The sequence below is a fragment of the Biomphalaria glabrata genome, chromosome 3 (assembly GCF_947242115.1).
Source record: "Biomphalaria glabrata chromosome 3, xgBioGlab47.1, whole genome shotgun sequence".
In the NCBI taxonomy this organism is placed as follows: Eukaryota; Metazoa; Mollusca; class Gastropoda; family Planorbidae; genus Biomphalaria; species Biomphalaria glabrata.
In genome coordinates, this window is record NC_074713.1 from 22,073,116 (window position 1) to 22,095,367 (window position 22,252).

The window sequence follows — 22,252 nt, forward strand, 5'->3', positions numbered from 1 at the left end:
ATAGTTAAAACTATTAAATATATGGGCATAGAAAAGTTCCTTCTATAACAGTGTGCGTTTCTTGAAAAAAAAAAAAAGCTATGGCCTAGATTATTTTACAATTAGCTTATCACTGTCTATTCTATCAGAAGTATGTTATTATCTACAGATCTAGCCTAGTTAGTCTACCAGAGATCAATATTTTCGTGCATCAAAATATATTTGCGAACTGTAAGTCACATGATACAGAGGAAGTGTTTCGTCCATGTGACCAAAAACAACCAATGGACGCTCTTGTTTAGCCTAGCGTAGAAGCAATCGAGTACGTCGATAACCCTGTATCAACCTTTCCAGGGATCCGTACTTTTACAGACATGCCCAATAAACCGAAAAAAGAAAAGGTAAAATGTGTTCTTAAAAAACAATAAATTTTTAATTTGCATTTCAGAGATTTAATAAACTTTACCGTTTGTTAGTGAGACAGATAAAGCGAGTTTGGCGTTAGTGGTAGTAACCAAAAACAATGCTAGCTCAGTCACAGTTGTAAGAAAAAAATGTTTGTATGCAACTTGAGTCTTGATAGACTATAGTATAGACGTATTTTTCATATTATTTCAGACGAAAACGACTGTCAACGCTAAAACAACGGGAAAGGAAACCAATGACAACGGAGATAATGAGGTAATTAAATGCATTTAAATCTAAATTAGATCTAGATTTAGATTTAGCTTCAGGTGTGAATTTAACAGCCATAACTATTCTATCTTATTTTATTAGACTACATACCCCTACTCCTATAATAATTTACCGAGGGAACAATCCAATATGGCGGAAATTCTCATGCATTATAATCATTTAGTTTAAACTTACAAGTCTTTTTTTTTTTTTAAGTTAAAATCTAGACCTAGAATAGATCTATATAAACTGAGGAAAATTAATATTAAAAAAAAAAATTTGATCTAGATCTAGATGTCTAGAATCTAGGTTATTTATCTATATTCAAATATTGACAGTCTAGATCTAGAATTCATTGATTAGGTCTATATTGAATTTATTGATATTATTAATATTATTGATTTGATATTTCAAAATTTGATTGAAAATATTTCTAAATTATAAGATATTAGAGATCTAACTTATTTTTTACACTAAAAACAGTTAAAGTAAAAGTTGACTAAATTCTAAATTCTCTAGATCTAGAAATTAGATTCTCTAGAATCTAAATCTAGTTTATATTAATTATTATCTAGATTCTATAATTAGTCTATATGATATATGATAACAATAAGTGAATAACATAATGACAGATATTAGAAATTTAGTTATTTCTAGATCTAAAGTCTAACAATGATAAATCAAGAATAAAAATAGTTAAGTATTACTAAAGTATTTGAATTAGATTTATAATCTATAGTTCTCAGTCTATCTATAGAAAGTTTAGATCTAGACTAGTTTTGTAGATCTAGTAACTAGAATAACAGATCTAGTTAATGTAAGTCACACATTTGTGACAAAAGTCAAAAGTGTAAAAAAAAATTAAAATAGGATTGAATCTGAAGAACTATATAAACTCTAGATTAGTCTAGAATAGATTGACTAGACAAAATAGAATACTAATATGATCTAGTATTAATCTATTTACTGTCTATATTATCTAAAAAAAGAGATTTTTTTATTTTGCTTAAAATTTTGACTTTTGAAGTTGACTAGTTAAATCTAGTAGATTTTGTAGTTAGTACAGGTTGTAGTTTATTTACTAAAGACAATGAATATGGCCCTGATTTAAGCAATATTTTCAATACTAGTTTCTTAATAATACTATAATACTTAATAATACTATTAAGGAAGGCTTAAGTACAAAACATTCAATCTGTCTTGTTCTGTGATCCCAAAAATTAAATAAATCTTTTTTATTTATATCTCATCAATGATATATATATATATATTATTTGCACCCTAAGATACAAATTTAGTTGATATAATTTCATTGTGTATTCCTCTGGTTTATATAAAGACATCTTGTGTGTCAATGTTCATAAAAGTGCACACACACACATACATATAAAGATAAATATAGATAGATAGATAGATAGATAGATAGATAGATAGATAGATAGATAGATAGATAGATAGATAGATAGATAGATAGATAGATAGATAGATAGATAGATAGATAGATAGATAGATAGATAGATAGATAGATAGATAGATAGATAGATAGATAGATAGATAGATAGATAGATAGATAGATAGATAGATAGATAGATAGATAGATAGATAGATAGATAGATAGATAGATAGATAGATAGATAGATAGATAGATAGATAGATAGATAGATAGATAGATAGATAGATAGATAGATAGATAGATAGATAGATAGATAGATAGATAGATAGATAGATAGATAGATAGATAGATAGATAGATAGATAGATAGATAGATAGATAGATAGATAGATAGATAGATAGATAGATAGATAGATAGATAGATAGATAGATAGATAGATAGATAGATAGATAGATAGATAGATAGATAGATAGATAGATAGATAGATAGATAGATAGATAGATAGATAGATAGATAGATAGATAGATAGATAGATAGATAGATAGATAGATAGATAGATAGATAGATAGATAGATAGATAGATAGATAGATAGATAGATAGATAGATAGATAGATAGATAGATAGATAGATAGATAGATAGATAGATAGATAGATAGATAGATAGAAAGTAAAAAGGAAAGAAAGAAAGAAAGAAAGAAATTAGTTATTAGCCCCAATTTAAAAAAAAAATTAGATATCTATGTGCTTGCATACCTAAATTTTGAATAAAAGATGTATACTCAATTCCCTTCCTGGTGAGTATTGAGATTTTGACTTTAAAGTGTTCTTTACATTTGTCAGTGATTGTGCTAGTAAAAACACATTGTAATTTATTGTCCTATAGAGTTAAAATACATTTTGATATAACAGTTATATTTTTTCCCCATATTAGAGGATTTTTATGATAGAGGCATGTATTTAATTAGCATTTTTTAAAAAAAATCCTTATGAGAATAGTAGAATTGGTTAGTAGTAGTTTTGGTCAATGAATACACTTTGTTTCAACTGACCATGCAAAAAAAAAAAAAAGGTTGAACTTTAAACTCCTTTGTGATTATTTATTATGTACATTTAGAAATGTAACATAAAGTTATAGTGATATCATTTTCATCACTGTTTTTATACTTGATTGATATTATTAATTAAAACATTATAGGTTTGGGAAAAAAAACTTGAAAAGCTTGTAACATTCTTTTGTTATATTTTTGATTGAGTAAATGTACTTGTTAAATTGAAATAAATTGATACCTTTTTATTTGCTAATGCAGGCGTCAAAAAAGAAAGCTCAACAAAATTCCACTGAGACTCATCCACCACCAACAGCTATATCTAAGATCAAATATCCTGGACCTCCACATATAAAAAGGGATAAAAGACAAAATTCATCTAGATTTAATATCACTAAAAACAGAGAGCTGCAAAAGCTACCCTTGCTCAAAGGTATTGTTCAAATATAGTTTTTTTATTTAAATGTTTTGTTTAAATGTGTAGTTTTATTTTTTTATTTTTTTGTTCAAATGTGTATTTGTTTTTTTTTTTTTTGTTGTTGTTGTTTTTTTGTTCAAATGTATTTTTCTAAAGTTTATGGGTATTGTTCAAATGTAGTTTTTTACTGACAGGAATTGTTTAAATGTAGTTTTTATTTGAAGTTAACGTAGAAAAAATGCCAACTAGTAGTTAATCATCTTGTAGCTGGGTGTAGCTAAGTAAATTTGTTCAAAATATTTTCAGATGCCACTCCAGCAGAGAGAGAAGAATTATTTATTCAAAAAATTCGTCAGTGTTGTGTTTTATTTGATTTTGTGCAAGACCCACTCAGTGATTTAAAATGGAAAGAAGTTAAAAGAGCAGCTTTAAATGAAATGGTGGAGTACGTCACACAGAATCGTGGGGTCATCACAGAAGCCATTTACCCTGAGGCCATCCACATGGTAAGTGTAAGTTGCTAAATATCATTTTTATATGTTGTACTTCATTAATGTTTTTTGTTAATTGGCTGTTAATTGGCATTCTCTGTCATGTTTCTTAGATGCTAATCATATGTGTATTTAATCATTGCAGTTGGTTCACTTTCTTATTTCTCTTCAACATTTTTGCATGTTTTTTTTTTCTTTTTGGTTTATTCTTTTGTCTCTCTTTAATCTCTTTAAACACACATATTATTGCCTTTATTTAAAAAAAAAATCTACAGGGCAGATGATGTAAAGGTGATCTGTTTCCATGCCAATGGTTTATAATTCTGTCATGCAGCTAGTAAAACGACCAACCACCTTTATTTTCTCCAAATAATGTTTGGTACCCACTAGAGTTGGGTGGACTCAGAAGCATCCTAAGAATACTGAAGCTCAAAATCTCAGTCTTCACCGAGATTCTAATCCAAACCCCTCCATTCAAAAGCCAAGTGCTTCACCACTCAGCCACAACGCCTCACACCATCTCTATATACAGAATACTATACCTATTATTGAATCCACTGTGTAGATTAATATTGTATTATTAAATTTCCTACTGTTCCCTTTATACATTAGTCTGCACTGTTGAACCCAAAATAACAATAGCCTCTACTCTCACATACATACACAAGATAGGGCTTCGATAAACTTATAGTCTTTACTTTAAAATCATCCTCTTAAGTACCTTAATAGACCATTAGTCTCACCTCCTCCATTACCATTATAGACTAAATACTACCTGCTTGCATTATACATTTCCTGTATGTAATTCAATACAACTCACACTAATCACTTATCATATACTTCACTATCAAGAATTGTAAGACACTTGTTTCAAAATGTGTACTGATCACTTAAGTTACATACTGCTGTGTAAAAAGTACATTACATGCCATGTGCTATACAGTTTAATTCACTAACTAGTAGATTACATGCCATGTGCTATACAAATAGTCTAATTCACTAACTAGTAGATTACATGCCATGTGCTATACAAATAGTTTAATTCACTAACTAGTAGATTGCATGCCATGTGCTATACAAATAGTTTAATTCACTAACTAGTAGATTACATGCCATGTGCTATACAAATAGTTTAATTCACTAACTAGTAGATTACATGCCATGTGCTATACAAATAGTTTAATTCACTAACTAGTAGATTACATGCCATGTGCTATACAGTTTAATTCACTAACTAGTAGATTACATGCCATGTGCTATACAAATAGTTTAATTCACTAACTAGTAGATTGCATGCTTTTACATTTAGAGAGTGGGGTTTTATTGGATGTTCAAAGGAGAAATAACTTTTCTTTTGGGATAAAATAGAATGCACTTTAATCTTCGATTTAAAAAAATCATTTTGTTTACATTTCTCACTTGTCATTTCTAGTAATAAAATAAGTAAATTTTAGATGTAAAAAAAAAAAGTTGAAATGATAAAATGTTATGTAGAGAAAAATGTTTCTTTCTTCGGAAGTCTTGCTTGTTAGCATTATAAAAAACTTGCACCATTTGTATGGAGTCAAAACAAAATCATTTAAGTAAATGAATATTAAGGCCTAAGACTAAAAGTTTAAAGAACACTATCTATTTGTACAAACACACACACAAAAAAAGGAACTGTTACTATATAAACATTATTCATGTATCTCTTACATTCATTTATTACAACAAATGAAAACTTAAATACATACTACTATACAGTAGTCAAGCGACTATTAGCATCCTTCTGTTATAGAACGACTATGTTTCATTTCAAACACTTTTTCTTATGGCTGTGGAGCCCTATTTTGGAGAGACACTCCCATCCACATATATTGCAGGTCAAGGTGGCTTTCGCTTTGATGTTAGAGGAGCCGGCCATTTTTCGTGTGGCACGCTTGGCTGAGGCCCATGTTTTCTCGCTGTCCATATCTTTGTTGGTCAACTTCTCTCTCCAACTAGTGTGGTTTAAGGCTATCTCTTCCCAATGGTCAGTATCAATGTTTACTGATTTTAAATCCTGTTTTATCACATCCACGAAGGAGGTGGGGGGGACAAGTTTATCTTGAGCCGGTTGCAAGTTGCCCGTACAGATTGATTTTTGTGATGCGATTGTCCTCTGTCCGGCAAACATGTCTGAGGACTATAAAGATGCTGGGAAGGCTCGTTCGCGTGAGGATCTCAGTATTACACACTCCTTCTTTCTATGTTATTTTCAAGATCCTCCGAAGGCAGCACAAGTGGAGACTAAGCATTGAGTAGCCATCCCCTTCTTCATTGTTGTAATCGCTAGCATTTTGTCAGACAACTGACAACTATTAACAAACGTCCAACTCATTGGGAGGAAAGCATGTTATTGGCTCCACTTTTTCTTGCATGCACATAAATATAGTATCTTAATTACAGAAAAGAAAAAAAAAACCTGCATTGCCTGCACAAAACTCCCTGATTCCCCCTCAAGAATAATTATTAGCCACGAGTTTAAGAATGACAATTTGTAATTGTGCCTACAGTAAAAAGAGAAAAAAATCAATGCTATAGTTGTTAGACGTAGGTCATGCTGTTTCATTTAAAACCAGACACTGAAAAACACAGCTTTATATATTTACATTGAGACTTTTACTATTTTCTATTTGTAAAGATTAGAATTTTGGTTGACCCGTTTTGGTATTCCTGGGCTGAGTGCACAAATGTTGGGCTGCCCTTTTTTTTTTGTTGTCTATGATGATTTTGTCTTTTGTAGACTTAAGTGATTTTACTCTGTACAGTGAGCTAGTAAAGATCACTAATGTCTAGCTCCAGTTTCTGTACAATGAGCTAGTACAGGCATTAAAGATCACTAACGTCTAGCTCCAGTTTCTGTACAATGAGCTAGTACAGGCATTAAAGATCACTAAGGTCTAGCTCCAGTTTCTGTACAGTAAGCTAGTACAGGCATTAAAGATCACTAAGGTCTAGCTCCAGTTTCTGTACAGTGAGCTAGTACAGGCATTAAAGATCACTAAGGTCTAGCTCCAGTTTCTGTACAATGAGCTAGTACAGGCATTAAAGATCACTAAGGTCTAGCTCCAGTTTCTGTACAGTGAGCTAGTACAGGCATTAAAGATCACTAAGGTCTAGCTCCAGTTTCTGTACAATGAGCTAGTACAGGCATTAAAGATCACTAAAGTCTAGCTCCAGTTTCTCTACAGTGAGCTAGTACATGCATTAAAGATCACTAATGTCTAGCTCCAGTTTCTGTACAGTGAGCTAGTACATGCATTAAAGATCACTAAGGTCTAGCTCCAGTTTCTGTACAGTGAGCTAGTACATGACATGCATTAAAGATCACTAAGGTCTAGCTCCAGTTTCTGTACAATGAGCTAGTACAGGCATTAAAGATCACTAATGTCTAGCTCCAGTTTCTGTACAATGAGCTAGTACAGGCATTAAAGATCACTAACGTCTAGCTCCAGTTTCTGTACAGTGAGCTAGTACAGGCATTAAAGATCACTAATGTCTAGCTCCAGTTTCTGTACAATGAGCTAGAATACGCATTAAAGATCACTAACGTCTAGCTCCAGTTTCTGTACAGTGAGCTAGTACAGGCATTAAAGATCACTAAGGTCTAGCTCCAGTTTCTGTACAGTGAGCTAGTACAGGCATTAAAGATCACTAACGTCTAGCTCCAGTTTCTGTACAGTGAGCTAGTACAGGCATTAAAGATCACTAACGTCTAGCTCCAGTTTCTGTACAGTAAGCTAGTACAGGCATTAAAGATCACTAAGGTCTAGCTCCAGTTTCTGTACAGTGAGCTAGTACAGGCATTAAAGATCACTAAGGTCTAGCTCCAGTTTCTGTACAATGAGCTAGTACAGGCATTAAAGATCACTAAGGTCTAGCTCCAGTTTCTGTACAGTGAGCTAGTACAGGCATTAAAGATCACTAAGGTCTAGCTCCAGTTTCTGTACAATGAGCTAGTACAGGCATTAAAGATCACTAAAGTCTAGCTCCAGTTTCTCTACAGTGAGCTAGTACAGGCATTAAAGATCACTAATGTCTAGCTCCAGTTTCTGTACAGTGAGCTAGTACATGCATTAAAGATCACTAAGGTCTAGCTCCAGTTTCTGTACAGTGAGCTAGTACATGCATTAAAGATCACTAAGGTCTAGCTCCAGTTTCTGTACAATGAGCTAGTACAGGCATTAAAGATCACTAATGTCTAGCTCCAGTTTCTGTACAATGAGCTAGTACAGGCATTAAAGATCACTAACGTCTAGCTCCAGTTTCTGTACAGTGAGCTAGTACAGGCATTAAAGATCACTAACGTCTAGCTCCAGTTTCTGTACAATGAGCTAGAATACGCATTAAAGATCACTAACGTCTAGCTCCAGTTTCTGTACAGTGAGCTAGTACAGGCATTAAAGATCACTAAGGTCTAGCTCCAGTTTCTGTACAGTGAGCTAGTACAGGCATTAAAGATCACTAAGGTCTAGCTCCAGTTTCTGTACAGTGAGCTAGTACAGGCATTAAAGATCACTAACGTCTAGCTCCAGTTTCTGTACAGTGAGCTAGTACAGGCATTAAAGATCACTAACGTCTAGCTCCAGTTTCTGTATAATGAGCTAGTACAGGCATTAAAGATCACTAACGTCTAGCTCCAGTTTCTGTACAATGAGCTAGTACAGGCATTAAAGATCACAAACGTCTAGCTCCAGTTTCTGTACAGTGAGCTAGTACAGGCATTAAAGATCACTAACGTCTAGCTCCAGTTTCTGTACAATGAGCTAGAATACGCATTAAAGATCACTAACGTCTAGCTCCAGTTTCTTTGGTCTAAGCTGGAGAAAGTACATGCGGGCGGATCCTGTGTGTGTTACATAATACACTCGTAAACCTTTGGCTGGCTGAACTCTTGACCCTAATACTTCATGGACTCAAATGACTTTTTGTTCTGTTCTGTTCTGCGAAGTGTGCTATCAAAAGACCATTGAAAGTTAAGATCATAGAATAAAGAAGGAATGGGATCATTTCTAGAGTGGGTAAAGTCTTAAAGTGAACTAATTGAAAGGTACCCATGTCCAACTTGTGCTGCTCGTTAAATCTTATTGGGTTCATAGTTCAGATTGATAATGAGGATACACTATCTTGAACTAGTCGTTTCATTTCCCCTTTTGACTCTGAATGAACTAAATTTCACTTCCTGCTGAGCATCTCGGAGCGATTCTTTCATTTGTTTCAATGACAACTACGCTAGCTCAAGTATGCTGATGAACGAACGGTGTTTGGTTTGCTTGAGGTTGTTTTTTTTCTTCCTCCCAATCATTTGTTCTTTGTGTGTACACGTTTGTTTTTTGTGTTTTTCAAGTCAAGCTAGTCCCCCCTCCCCCAACCTGCACAAACGTGTTCGGCTCTCATTTCATTGACGTTTAGGCTTTTTTTTTTTTCCAAATTCGTTTTTTGTTGAAGTTTATGTGAAGAGACTCGGCAACTTGCTTGCAGACCAATTCATAATAGATAGTATATATGGTAGTATGGCTTCCAATTCCAATGAGTTGGCCGAGATAAATAACACTAAATAAAATGATTGCCAAAATGAATTAGAGGAAGCCAGAATGTCTAAACTAAACGCTTGTAAAATTCTACCATAAAGAAATGTATTTTTGCTCGAGGCTTTGATTTTTTTTGGAACTTTGTCAAACTTTCCTGGTTTATGCACGGAATCCGATGGGCAATCGGCATCCTTTACTTTCTCCGATGTTTACATCAAGTAGACATCAAGAAAGTTTCATGGTGCACGCTTGCACACATAAAGCATTTTGTTAAAGAAAAAAAAAAGATAGTTGTAGTGACTTCTCTAGGGCGGCATTTTGAGATACGTCTTTCTTCCCTCACTCTAGATTCTCAAACATAAACTCGCTATTGAAAGTTCCATTTCACCATCTCCTGTGCTGTGCTAAACAAACAATATAAGCGCAAGGGTTACTTTGAGTTCACTGAAGCTAACCCCTCCCCCCCCCCTTTTTTTTTTTCCTTTTTAACTAAATATTTACTAACTTTTTTTTTCATACAAAATGCACCGTTTATTTAAATCCTGATTTAAATGTGTAATGTAGATATAATTCGAACACTGACGACTCTACCCCCTCCCGGTTTGAAAACTAATCAGTCTTTTGTATTATTTTGGTGCAACTTGTATGTCTGGTCGTATCTGAAAGTGTTCCCTTCGTTCTGTTCCTAAGTCTGCATAGTGTAGGCAGTAGCCACAGACCTATGTACACATACATTTTAACAAAGTTCGCCTTTCAAGTTGTATGTTCGTATATTTCAATATATTGGTTTCTAACATTATGTCAACTTACTTCCCTTATTGTTTTTTTTTCAAATTAACCCCTTTTTTTTTTTACATTTCAACCTGTTACTTAGTATTCATAACAATAGTTATGTATGACACTTTTGTTTGAGTCTTTAGTTTTGGTCTAGGACAATGAAGAAGATTGCAGAGCTGAGTAATTTAAGAAGCCATTGCCTGCTGAGAATTGTCTTTTCAGTGTTTCATTTGATGTAGATTTCTTGGGTATTACATGTCAGCTCTCCAGCTGTTTCTTTCAGGAGTCAATCACATGCAAGTGTTCTCTATGCCAGTCAAAGAAAGCTAACATATCGTCTTGAAAAGACCTTACGCACCACCTCTCTACTGTCCACACTGGCGTTGGTCTTTTTTTTTTCTTTTTTTTTTTGGTTTTCCTTTAGTGGAAACGTTCTTAACATAGTAGTGTGTTAATACCTTCAAGACATCTCTCAGGTCTCGAGTTCCTCTAGGACAGAGGGTCTCAAAGTTTTTGTAAAAACCCGTGGACCTTTTTATTTAGTCAAAACTTGCCCACGGACCCCTAAGTGAAAAAGTCTTTTGAAACTTCGTGGAGCTGTGTTACAGTGCTGGTCTGTAGAGACTTACAATGTGTTACAGTACTGACCTATATATAAATTACAAATGTAAAAAAAAAAAAAACAGGGTTACAAAAGACAGTTTGTGTGGAAACAAACTCAAAATCGGCCCCCGAAGAGGTCCACCCAGGCAGACTTCGATATTTTCAGAAAGAACATCCGAATGAAATTATATCAAAGACAAATGAGATAAGAATAAAGAAAGAAGGTTAACAGATCTTGTGTAGTGCCCCAACGGTCCAGCAGATCAAAGGATAGGTGAAAGTGAATGTAAAGTTAGATGTGAACCTGGCCTAACTAGTTCCCCTTTCAGACCTTGTGGTCTATAGGGCAGATGATATAAAGTTCATCTGTTTTTATTGCCTACGGTTATCGATGGTGTCATGTAGCCAGCACAACGACCAACCGCCTTTACTTTTCCCCAATTAATGTCAGGTACCCATTAGAGCTGAGTGGACTCAGAGGCGCCCAAAGATTCCAAAGTTAAAAATCCCAGGATTCGAACCCGGGACCCCCGGTTCGGAAGCCAAGCGCTTTACTGCTCAGCCACCGCGCCTCCCCTCGCTTAAATAATGTCTTATAATTGATATAATTTTTTGAAAAGGCTCAATCTCTTATTCGAATCCTCCAAAAAAAAAGTTTTTGAAAAATTACACAATAAATAAAAATATTCAGGAAAATGATGCTTATAAGATTACTATTCGTTTTAAATTAGGTCTAACTTATAATGCATACTAATTAGCTTTTTCTCTTTAAAAAATACTTGCATAACTGATTTTAAAAATTAGATTTTTCGATTTCAGAAAAAAAAAAGTAGCCGTTGCATCAGAACTTTGAATGGTCTAAAATATTGTGATGTCCGATTTTCAATATCTTTTCTAGTTTACGAGATCTAAACGGGACAGACGGACAGACATTTCACACAAAACTAATAGCGTCTTTTCCCCTTTCGGGGGCCGCTAAAAAGGCTAGCTGTTATGAGTTTTTATTGAAATTACGCTATACTAGTCGACCGGCGGCGTAGCATACGTCGCTATTTTGTAGGGCTGGCCTTAGGCCACTGCAACCTATGCGACCGCATTGGGCCCCGCGCTGATTCTAGGTGTATAAATTATTAAATTAAACCATATTATAACTTAAAACAGATTTCCCGCGCCCTCCTGTCGATTTACCAGGAAATTCTCAATGATAGATTGAAACATTTGGTAATTCTTGCTATTGAGCGGGATCTATGTAGGAAACAGAATTATTATGATATACTGTATAACTTCGCTACAAGTAAGGCTCGTAAAGTAATTCTGTATGTAGTAAAGAATTAATAAAATGCATAGACGAATTTATTTTCTAATTCAAACTCTTAAATTTCACTTTTCGTCCGCTTCGCTACCCAAATTTGGCCCCGAGAATTCCGTTTCGAATAGGGCCCCACAATGCTTAAGTCCGGCCCTGCTATTTAGTGTTTGTAAAATGTTTTACATGTTTCGGATGTTCTTACAGAGTTGAAGATAGTTTTCTTTTTAGTCCAAACCTCCCGCATGACGAAGGGGGAGTGAAGCGGGTAGAGTTTGACAGTCCAGCGCGCAGCCATCCGTAGCGACGTGTGAATACCCGCGTGTTCTCCCCCCCCCCCCCTCTCTTGTTATTTCGTGGGGTGACTCCGAAGAAATAAGAGAGTGATTTTTCCTTTACTTCTTGCTTCTCGTCCAAACTCCTGAGGGAAGGAGAGAATTGTATATATAGAAGATTAAAGTTTAAAAAAAAATATTTAAAAATTAATTCTTGGATAAACGCGATGAGGTTCTATGAATGTATCTAGATTACACCCGGCTATTTGTTTGTAAATTGCATTCCCAAATCTCTTTGATCTGTTGAGGTTCATTGCGGCACATTCTATCAACAAAGAAGATAGCAACTTCTGCACAATGATCCATAATGCAAGATATCAAATTGGAATCTGTTTTTTGTTTTTTTGTAACCAGAATGTGTTCAAACACTGGTTTCAGTTCCTGGTGGATTTGCTATTTCATTAAGCTGATGTTGTTTTAGAATGGATTCATCTGTTCTTGGGAACCGAGCTTATCTCAAACGTTTCAATACCCCGCTGGGGAATATCCAAGAGAAAAATGTCTTCCAAGTTTTGGCTTAGGTCGTCATACAAAAGTTTGTATTAGACATATTAAACAGTGGTAAGGGGCGAGTTGATTACTATTCAGATTAACTGATTGTATAAACAGGCTTTTAACGAAGAAATTATTTTAGTTGTATACAGTTTTCAGCTTTATTCGGAACCCTCGGGGTCCGTGGACCATAGTTCAAGAACCACTGCTTTAGAAAGATCATTGTGAGAACTACTACCTTGTAGAGTTAGTTTCTATGATTGGGAGAGGAGAGCAGGTCCAATTTCAAATGGCATATTCTAGACATGTCCACACAAAAAAAAAGTTCTATTCCCCCACTTTAATTTAAATAGTGTTACGGACTTGCTATTTTAAAAACAAAACATTCAAACATTTTCAAATGGAAATATTCTTTGGCTTTTGTAACAATTTATCTTGCTCACTTTCCCCGTTTTTTATATATATCTATATATTGATCCAAAGGGTTTACGGTCGGGCGATGTCTTGTCCTACACAGTTCGATTGACATCGGTAGACTTACATTGAACGATTACTTGCACAGACAGCACTGTGCATGACTACAAAACTAAAGTTTATAATGCTCTTACAGCACTGGACTGGCTTTCCGAAGCTATTATTGCCGCCGCGATGATCTTACGTGTAAACATCGTTTGGATAGGGTCCAACTCTCATTAAGCTATGTGTTGTTGTAGTCTGTTGGATAGATCCAGTTCAGATATAGACTAGTGCTGTTGTGAGTGTCCCTACTTGTAATGCTAGATAAACGTGTTCAGAGGGAGGAACATTCTATTGCATATTTTGTGTTTGAAGGTGCTTTGGAAACATGTACAAGATTATCATGTACCGATATATGCATGAGACTGTCAATGTAAAACAAATTAGTCCCCCCCCCCCCTTTCCCAAAAAAAATCAATCTACTTTATGTTAAAACTTCAAGGCTCAAAGGTAAATGTTCAGATTTCAAGGATCAGAAGTAAATGTTAATATGTAGATGTAGAGACTTTGACAACATTAGACACGGGGGTGGGGCTTGTAGACTGTTGTAAAGGGATACAGAGAGGATTTAAAATGACATATTTGTGAGATATATTGCATGGGTTTGGGCGGCCCTTGTTGCAACCGGCACATTCTTTATTCCGTACCAAAATATTTTTGTCGCAATGAAACGCATGATGTGTGCATGTCTACTCCCCCACCCTCCCTTCTTTCCGACTTTGTAATTCTGCTTTGAAACTATGAAATAACGTGCGTAAAGCTTAGTGACTAGCATGTTGTAAGTAATAGAACTTACTTTTAGAAAAAAACAATATAGATTAATATTACATACTGTACAATTAATGTAGATATATAGTACTACCTCTTGTAAAATTCATGTCCTGTTGCAAATAAATTATTTTTTAAATCGTTTTTATTTTATGAAATCATTCTACATTTACGCTAAGCGACGCTCGCCTATATTCTTCTGGAACCGTACATATTTCATCCACTTTTGATCCCATAAGTAGGCATTGAATGTTGTGTTGTGAGGATGGGGCAGAAAGGGGATTGGGCTCTGCTTAGCTTAGATACGATTATACTGTCACGGAGGCAGGAAAGCCTGTCCTAGAGAGAGAGAGAGGCGGGGGAGATTGTGGTCTTCGAACAAACAACCTTGTGGTGTATTCTTGTGTTGACTCTGGGTTGTGTGGCGTGCTGTCTCAGATTTACACGCCCATGGAACGGGGAGCCTGGTTACACAAAAGGGATTGAAAATAAGTCGCCCTGTCCGTTTGTGTCATGTGGTGCCTTGACGCCAATGCCTGTGCTCGCATGGCAACAAGGACACATGTAACCAAACATCTTTGAACCAAGTGCTTACTTTCTGCACTGAACTCAAACCTTTGTTTGTCTCTACAACCAATCAGTGTCTATAGGGAATGTTGACAGAGACGAAGAATAAAATAACACTGCTGCTGTTCGCCCCGCTGACGTAACGGTGTAGCACTTGTAAGCTTAAATCCTTCATTGACAGAACTCGGCACGGCGTGGGGTGTTGTTTCATTTCACTACCTGAACTTAGGATCTAGATCTCTTGGTTCCAACAGCTCTCGGTCTTGCGGACATCGTATTGCGTTACCTGTCCTTTGTGTGTAAGTGTGTGTGGAGACCGACTAGAGTGCTCAAGGAATGCCTCCAGGAAGCAGAAGTCTTAAATGTCTGTTGGCCGACAAGACGGTTTAAATTAGCCACCTGTTTGACATAGTTCACCTTACCAACTCGCTTCTGCTGGCTCCAAGGATTCCGTAAAGGCAATACTGACCCACTTCCTGTGTCGGCTGTGAGGTTACCCCCCCCTCCCCCAAATGAATTGCGAATTACTTTTTAAAAAGTAGTCTGCTTGTATACGGGATTTATTTTTACCCCCCCCCCCCCGCCCGCTTTATTAGGAGCACCAAACACATGTGGCGCGTATTACTATTTTTTAGTTATTAACTTTGACCTGTAAATTGTCTTGAGATTTCTTCCTGCCACAGATCATCTCTGACCAGTCTTGCTACAAGACTAGAGAACTTGGCTGTAACGAGTTATTGATTTCTACGGACACCGGGGCTATTTGCCAGTTTTAGATCACTCGAGGTGTTCTCGCTCGTTAGTCGCCAATATGGCCATCTCTGCCCTGCAAGAAGTGGGGGGCGGGGGAAGATGTTGTGGTGACGCAAATTCATTGATTAAACCGCGAGAGGAGCAATACACACAGAATGTGTTTCTGTACTAGACAAGTGAAATGAACGAGGCCATTTAGGATTTTAATCTCCATTCAAAGTAAACGTGAAATAAAAAAAAATATTAAAAGCTCTATTTTGAACAAATTTTGAACCTATCTTTAGTGAAATATCTCTTTGTTTCCACTTAACATTTGCTTTTTGGTCCAGTAACTCTTTTTTTTTTTGGGGGGGGGGGGGGAGTCTCAAAGAAAAGGGAGAGTTAAATTATCTTTCACTTCTAGGGTTCTTCTTGGTTTAGATAACTGGAATTGCCTCTTGAGCTGATCATTGAATGGTTCTTATGGCCTCTTCTGGCTTCTCTCATTTCCTTTCATGTAAAATTGCGATTGTTTTAAATAGGTTTAAAGTTAGAAGTTTTGTTTCATATCATTTGTAGTTACTGAAATGAGGATTTATTATGCATTTTTTTTTTACTTTATTAAATGTAAAGTGTTCATGTTTATATGGGCATATACATGTATACAATCTAGTCCAATGGCCACCCAAAGAAAACTCATTATTTTACTATATAAATAGATAGAATATTCCATTAATTTATACTTATGTATGATTATAATCTAAATATTGGTGGTCAAAAGAGGAAGTGTGAAAATGGGGTATAGTGTTTATATATACTTACATTATTGACAGGGTGGGTGTTGGTCAGTACTAGGCATCATGGAAATGTGTTACATAGCTGGCTGAGGAAGTGTTTTACAATGCTGGTCTTTAGAGACTTGGTGAAGCTGTGTTACAGTGCTTGTCTTTAGAGACTTGGTGGATCTGTGTTACTGTGCTTGTCTTTAAAGATTTGGTGGATCTGTGTTACTGTGCTTGTCTTTAAAGATTTGGTGGATCTGTGTTACTGTGCTTGTCTTTAAAGATTTGGTGGATCTGTGCTACAGTGCTTGTCTTTAGAGACTTGGTGGATCTGTGTTACAGTGCTTGTCTTTAGAGACTTGGTGGATCTGTGTTACAGTGCTTGTCTTTAGTGACTTGGTGAAGCTGTGTTACAGTGCTTGTCTTTAGTGACTTGGTGAAGCTGTGTTACAGTGCTTGTCTTTAGAGACTTGCAGACCTGCCTACCAAAAAAAGTCCAAATGCGTAACGCTGATGGTCAAAATGCGTATTTTAGCACCACAATGCGTAACACTTACGCGAACCACTATTTTGTCATATATATATATAATATTAGATCTAGATGTCATGATTAGATCTTCAATCTAAATCAATACGACAATAGAGATTATATCTAGACTAGATTTGGATCTATGTCTATATAATGAATATAATCTACTCTAGATCTGGGCTCAAGAGTGTTACCGATGCCGTGAATCCGCTACAAACGTAGGTCTACTCCAAACTTTCGTAAGCCTACCTTTATCCTTGATCTATTCTATACTATGACTAAGAATTTAATCTAGACTAGATCTAGACTAGATGGTAGTAGATGTTATCGATCTAGATCTATTTAATCTAAATCATACTGCAACTAAATTGGATCTAGATTGTAGAGTAATGTAGAGACTCATGACATAACGTAATCATCAGTCGTAATGTCTAGCTAGATCTATTCCTGTATAACAAGTTATCTAGATTCTAGATCTAGAATCCAGATCTAGATTAGATATCTACAATGTCACCCAATGTGTTTTGAATCGATAGCACTTCGATATTTTTTTCTATACAAATGAATACGGGAATCAGGGATTCTACTAATGAACTTACAAAAAAAAAAAAAAGTCACGTTGGTGTATCAGCTAACTGACGGTACCAACCCGCCACTCCTTCACTCTCGCGTTCTTCATTTCTAGACTAAATCTAATTGCTTTTAAGAACCAATCAACGTATAGATCTGGACACAATGTGTTCCCCCACCTTTTCTGTCCCCGGCCAACAAAACAAAACGGCTTAGCGTGACCTCCGTGACCGCTCGTAAGCTAGTCAAGAGAGGGGGGAAAAAAGGATACGAAAAGCGTAACGCGACGGGTCCAATGCGTATTTGCGTACTGACGGTCATTTTTGGGAGATTTTGCGTAACGAATACGCATTTTGCGTAACGGTAGGCAGGTCTGGACTTGGTGGATCTGTGTTACAGTGATTGTCTATAAATACTTGGTGGATCTCTGTTACAGTGCTTGTCTAAAGATATTGGTGAAACTGTGTTACAGTGCTTGTCTAATTGATTCTTGGTGAAGCTGTGTTACAGTGCTTGTCTTTGGAGACTTGTTGGATCTGTGTTACAGTTCTTGTCTAAAGAGATTTGGTTAGGCTGTGTTACAGTGCTTGTCTTTAGAGACTTGGTGAAGCTGTGTTACTGTGCTTGTCTTTAGAGACTTCGTGATCTGTGTTACTGTGCTTGTCTTTAGAGACTTCGTGATCTGTGTTACAGTGCTTGTCTTTAGAGACTTGGTGGATCTGTGTTACAGTGCTAGTCTTTAGAGATTTGGTGGATCTGTGTTACAGTTCTTGTCTAAAGAGATTTGGTTAGGCTGTGTTACAGTGCTTGTCTTTAGAGACTTGGTGTATCTGTGTTACAGTGCTTGTCTAAAGAGATTTGGTTAGGCTGTGTTACAGTGCTTATCTCTAGAGACTTGGTGGATCTGTGTTATACTGCTAGTCCTTAGAGACTTGTGGATCTGTGTTATACTGCTAGTCCTTAGAGACTTGGTGGATCTGTGTTGCAGTACTTGTCTTTAGAGACTTGGTGGATCTGTGTTACAGTGCTAGTCTTTAGAGACTTGGTGGATCTGTGTTACAGTTCTTGTCTAAAGAGATTTGGTTAGGCTGTGTTACAGTGCTTGTCTTTAGAGACTTGGTGAAGCTGTGTTACTGTGCTTGTCTTTAGAGACTTGGTGATCTGTGTTACAGTGCTTGTCTAAAGAGATTTGGTTAGGCTGTGTTACAGTGCTTGTCTTTAGAGACTTGGTGGATCTGTGTTACAGTTCTTGTCTAAAGAGATTTGGTTAGGCTGTGTTACAGTGCTTGTCTTTAGAGACTTGGTGGATCTGTGTTACAGTGCTAGTCTTTAGAGACTTGGTGGATCTGTGTTATACTGCTATTCCTTAGAGACTTGGTGGATCTGTGTTACAGTGCTTGTCTTTAGAGACTTGGTGGATCTGTGTTACAGTGCTAGTCTTTAGAGACTTTGTGGATCTGTGTTACAGTTCTTGTCTAAAGAGATTTGGTTAGGCTGTGTTACAGTGCTTGTCTTTAGAGACTTGGTGAAGCTGTGTTACTGTGTTTGTCTTTAGAGACTTGGTGGATCTGTGTTACAGTGCTAGTCTTTAGAGACTTTGTGGATCTGTGTTACAGTGCTTGTCTCTAGAGACTTGGTGGATCTGTGTTATACTGCTAGTCCTTAGAGACTTGGTGAAGCTGTGTTATACTGCTAGTTCTTAGAGACTCACTGGAAGTGTGTTACACTGGCCTGCAGACACTTTGGAGGAAGTTGATTTATAACATGAAGTGGATATTGTGGTTTTTTGTAAGGCCACATGGCTTGGGTTTGAATCAGTGTGCTAGCTTGTTTTTATTTTGTGTTGATTGTCAGCAGTAGGTATTACAAGATCTAAATTAGGGCATGGTTATTCCAAACTTGGTTACAATTATCTGTACCTACCATTAAGCCATTAAATACCTTAAAAGTGAATATTTTGTTTTAGTGAATTAGCTTTTCAAATATACACAACTTTTATGTGTGAAATTTTAAAATAATGTTTTTTTGAGTCTGACTTAATGACTTTAAAAGTAGTATCAAATTTATTTTAAAATAAAAAAAAAGAATGCAGTGAATTTATGTTTACAAGTATTATGCACTTAATGTGTTTGTCTGTTTTATAGGAAATGAAAACAATGACTAACATTCATGGATTGAATACTCTGAATAAAACTAACACAGTACACAGAATGACATGTCACATAAAATAATTCCATTCAACACATTATGACAATTTTATGTGGATGGAAAAATTTGGGTGTATCATATAAATGTGTTTTTTTTTAATCAGTTTTCAGGTAATTTATTTAGAACTTTGCCACCGTCCTCTAATCCCAGTGGTGCTGAGTTTGATCCAGAAGAGGATGAACCCACACTGGAGGCAGCATGGCCTCATTTGCAGGTCAGATATTCACCTAACTCAGTCTAACACAAAGTTCAGTTTAGTTTTAGTTGCATTTTCTCCTTTTCTTTGGTCTAGGAGAAAAAGTTTTCTCTCCATAATATATATATTGTCTTTCACTTTTTAGAAAATATTTCTCTCATTTGAATCTTTTTTTCCCTTAACAGTTCCTTTATTTGTGTGTTTCACAGCTTGTTTATGAGTTTTTCCTACGATTTTTGGAATCACCAGACTTTCAGCCTAATACAGCAAAAAGATATATAGACCAAAAATTTGTTTTACAAGTAAGTGTTTCCAATCCAGTTGTTGCCCAACAGTTTTAAACACTGTTACTGAGTTTACTGTGTATGTCTTCATAGTAGGGTGTTGTTGTTTTTTTGTTTGTTTGTTTATTATCATTGTTTTGTTTATATTTGGTGAAGTAAGTATTTGGAATTATTTAGGTAAGTGGCATGTGATCTAGGATCTCTGATTTTAATACTCAATAGAAGGCTTAAAATGTAAATATCAAAAATAGGAATTAGTTGTAAGTGAAGCAGTTTGATTAGTACAAAACTGCACAAATTGTTGTGTTACAGTTTTTGTGTATAGTTACTAAAAATAAAATATTTGGTTCTTCATCTGTTTCTGATACAATGGGGGCCTGATAATTGTTCACATTGGTAATCTGATATGGTAAATTATGATTAAAATAAACATTTCAACATTTTAAACATGTTGGAAACAAATTCTTGTGGCTCTGTTTAATAAGAAACATGTAACACACATCTGTAATGAATATACAGCAGTGCTTGTGATAAGGTTTTTGTTCAAAATATTGAAACTTAAGACTATTAGCAGTAAAACAGTATGATGTTTCCAGAAACATAGTAATATTGGCAAAATAAAGGTCAGACTACTTACATTTGAATTTGAGTGCAACAGGCAATTCCAATATGCATCCAGACACTTGTTGAAAGACTAAGGCCTCTTAATTGATCCTTATGGAAATTTGTTGTGATTACAAGGACTCTTTTCTTATATAAAGACAACACAATTTTCTCATATAAAGACAACACAACAGAAACATTCACATAAATAGAAGGACACAACATAAAGGCTGAGACTCAAAAGTTTAAATTAGATTAGTTAGATTGCAATAATCATAATCATGCATGATTAAATACACATGAAACTTGCTTACTTACCCTCAAGCCAGCAGATGGTTTAAATCTGAGTACTCCTCCTGTTTGAATCTGACTAGCCCCATCCTCCCTACCACTCTGTTCTAGAGGTGTAAAGTATCTGTTGAGCCATATGAGCAGGCCAGGTACTTGACTTTGTTTTGAGAGGCAGGCCATTTAGAAGTATTTTCATAGACAATAGACAGCTTTGACTATAACAACATTGTGGCCTGCTGTATTTCAATAAATGGGGAAAAGCACATTGAAGTCTTCAATCAAGTAAATGTTTTCCCTTCAAGTTTCAATAATAGATTTATACATTTCTTACAAATAAGCCAAGGTATAAACTGTAAAGCTTTTTTTTTTTAACTTTTCCACAGTTGTTGGACTTGTTTGACAGTGAAGATCCTCGTGAAAGAGATTTCTTAAAGACAATATTGCACAGGATATATGGGAAATTTTTAGGGTTACGGGCATATATTAGAAAACATATAAACAATATTTTTTACAGGTTTGTAGTTTTATTGAGCTTGTATACATTAAGCTTTCATATTTACAATTTACAGCACAGCGACTTAATAGGCTGTTAAATAATATGAATGGTGTCAGTAGCGTTTATGGCGAGATTGAATGCATTGTTTCAATGTCGTTTTTTAGTATGAAAGAGTTATATCACTTTGTTTATATATTCCTAGGTTTCGAATGTGAACAGTTTGCACATGATGTGAACTGAATGTTTTGAGTTTGTTGTATGAGAAAAGTTTTGTGAGGGCTTGGAGTTAGTTGTTTGCTGGCAGTTAAGAGGACAGGTTTTTGTTTGCTGTTACAGTGTGTTTTCTTTACATGCTAAACTTTTTTTTTTTCATGACAGCTGGAGTTTTCTGGTTTCATTTAATTGTATGTTTTATATTTATTAGTGTTTAGTATTGATTTGTAGTAAGCATTTGTAAGTGAGCCCAGTAAAGATAGTGACAAATTGTTAAATTAATGTATGTTTATTCATAGTGAAACTTTAGTGTTAGATCACCACACCTAAGATAAATTGATATGATCTATTGTTACAACATTTGTGACTATTGTCAATTATAATGTTCCCCCACTGTTAGCACTGTAATCATATTTATTTTTTAGC

General features: G+C 35.4%; 1 protein-coding gene across 10 annotated transcripts in view; it reads left to right on the plus strand.

Annotated features, from left to right (window-relative positions):
- The first annotated feature begins 226 nt into the window (after window positions 1-226).
- Window positions 227-22,252, plus strand: part of LOC106056848 (serine/threonine-protein phosphatase 2A 56 kDa regulatory subunit delta isoform-like) — a 35,196-nt gene continuing 13,170 nt past the window's right edge. For 4 of the 10 annotated variants that reach the window (XM_056023985.1, XM_013213731.2, XM_013213729.2 and 1 more), the window contains exons 1-7: window positions 227-380; window positions 598-660; window positions 3,356-3,527; window positions 3,819-4,024; window positions 19,847-19,957; window positions 20,149-20,241; window positions 21,501-21,631. In XM_056023985.1, the coding sequence (XP_055879960.1) occupies window positions 354-380; window positions 598-660; window positions 3,356-3,527; window positions 3,819-4,024; window positions 19,847-19,957; window positions 20,149-20,241; window positions 21,501-21,631 (803 nt within the window). In that variant the 5' untranslated portion in view covers window positions 227-353. The remainder of the gene's footprint in view (window positions 381-597; window positions 661-3,355; window positions 3,528-3,818; window positions 4,025-19,846; window positions 19,958-20,148; window positions 20,242-21,500; window positions 21,632-22,252) is intronic. The other 6 variants (XM_013213727.2, XM_056023987.1, XM_013213733.2 and 3 more) reach the window with 3 other exon arrangements.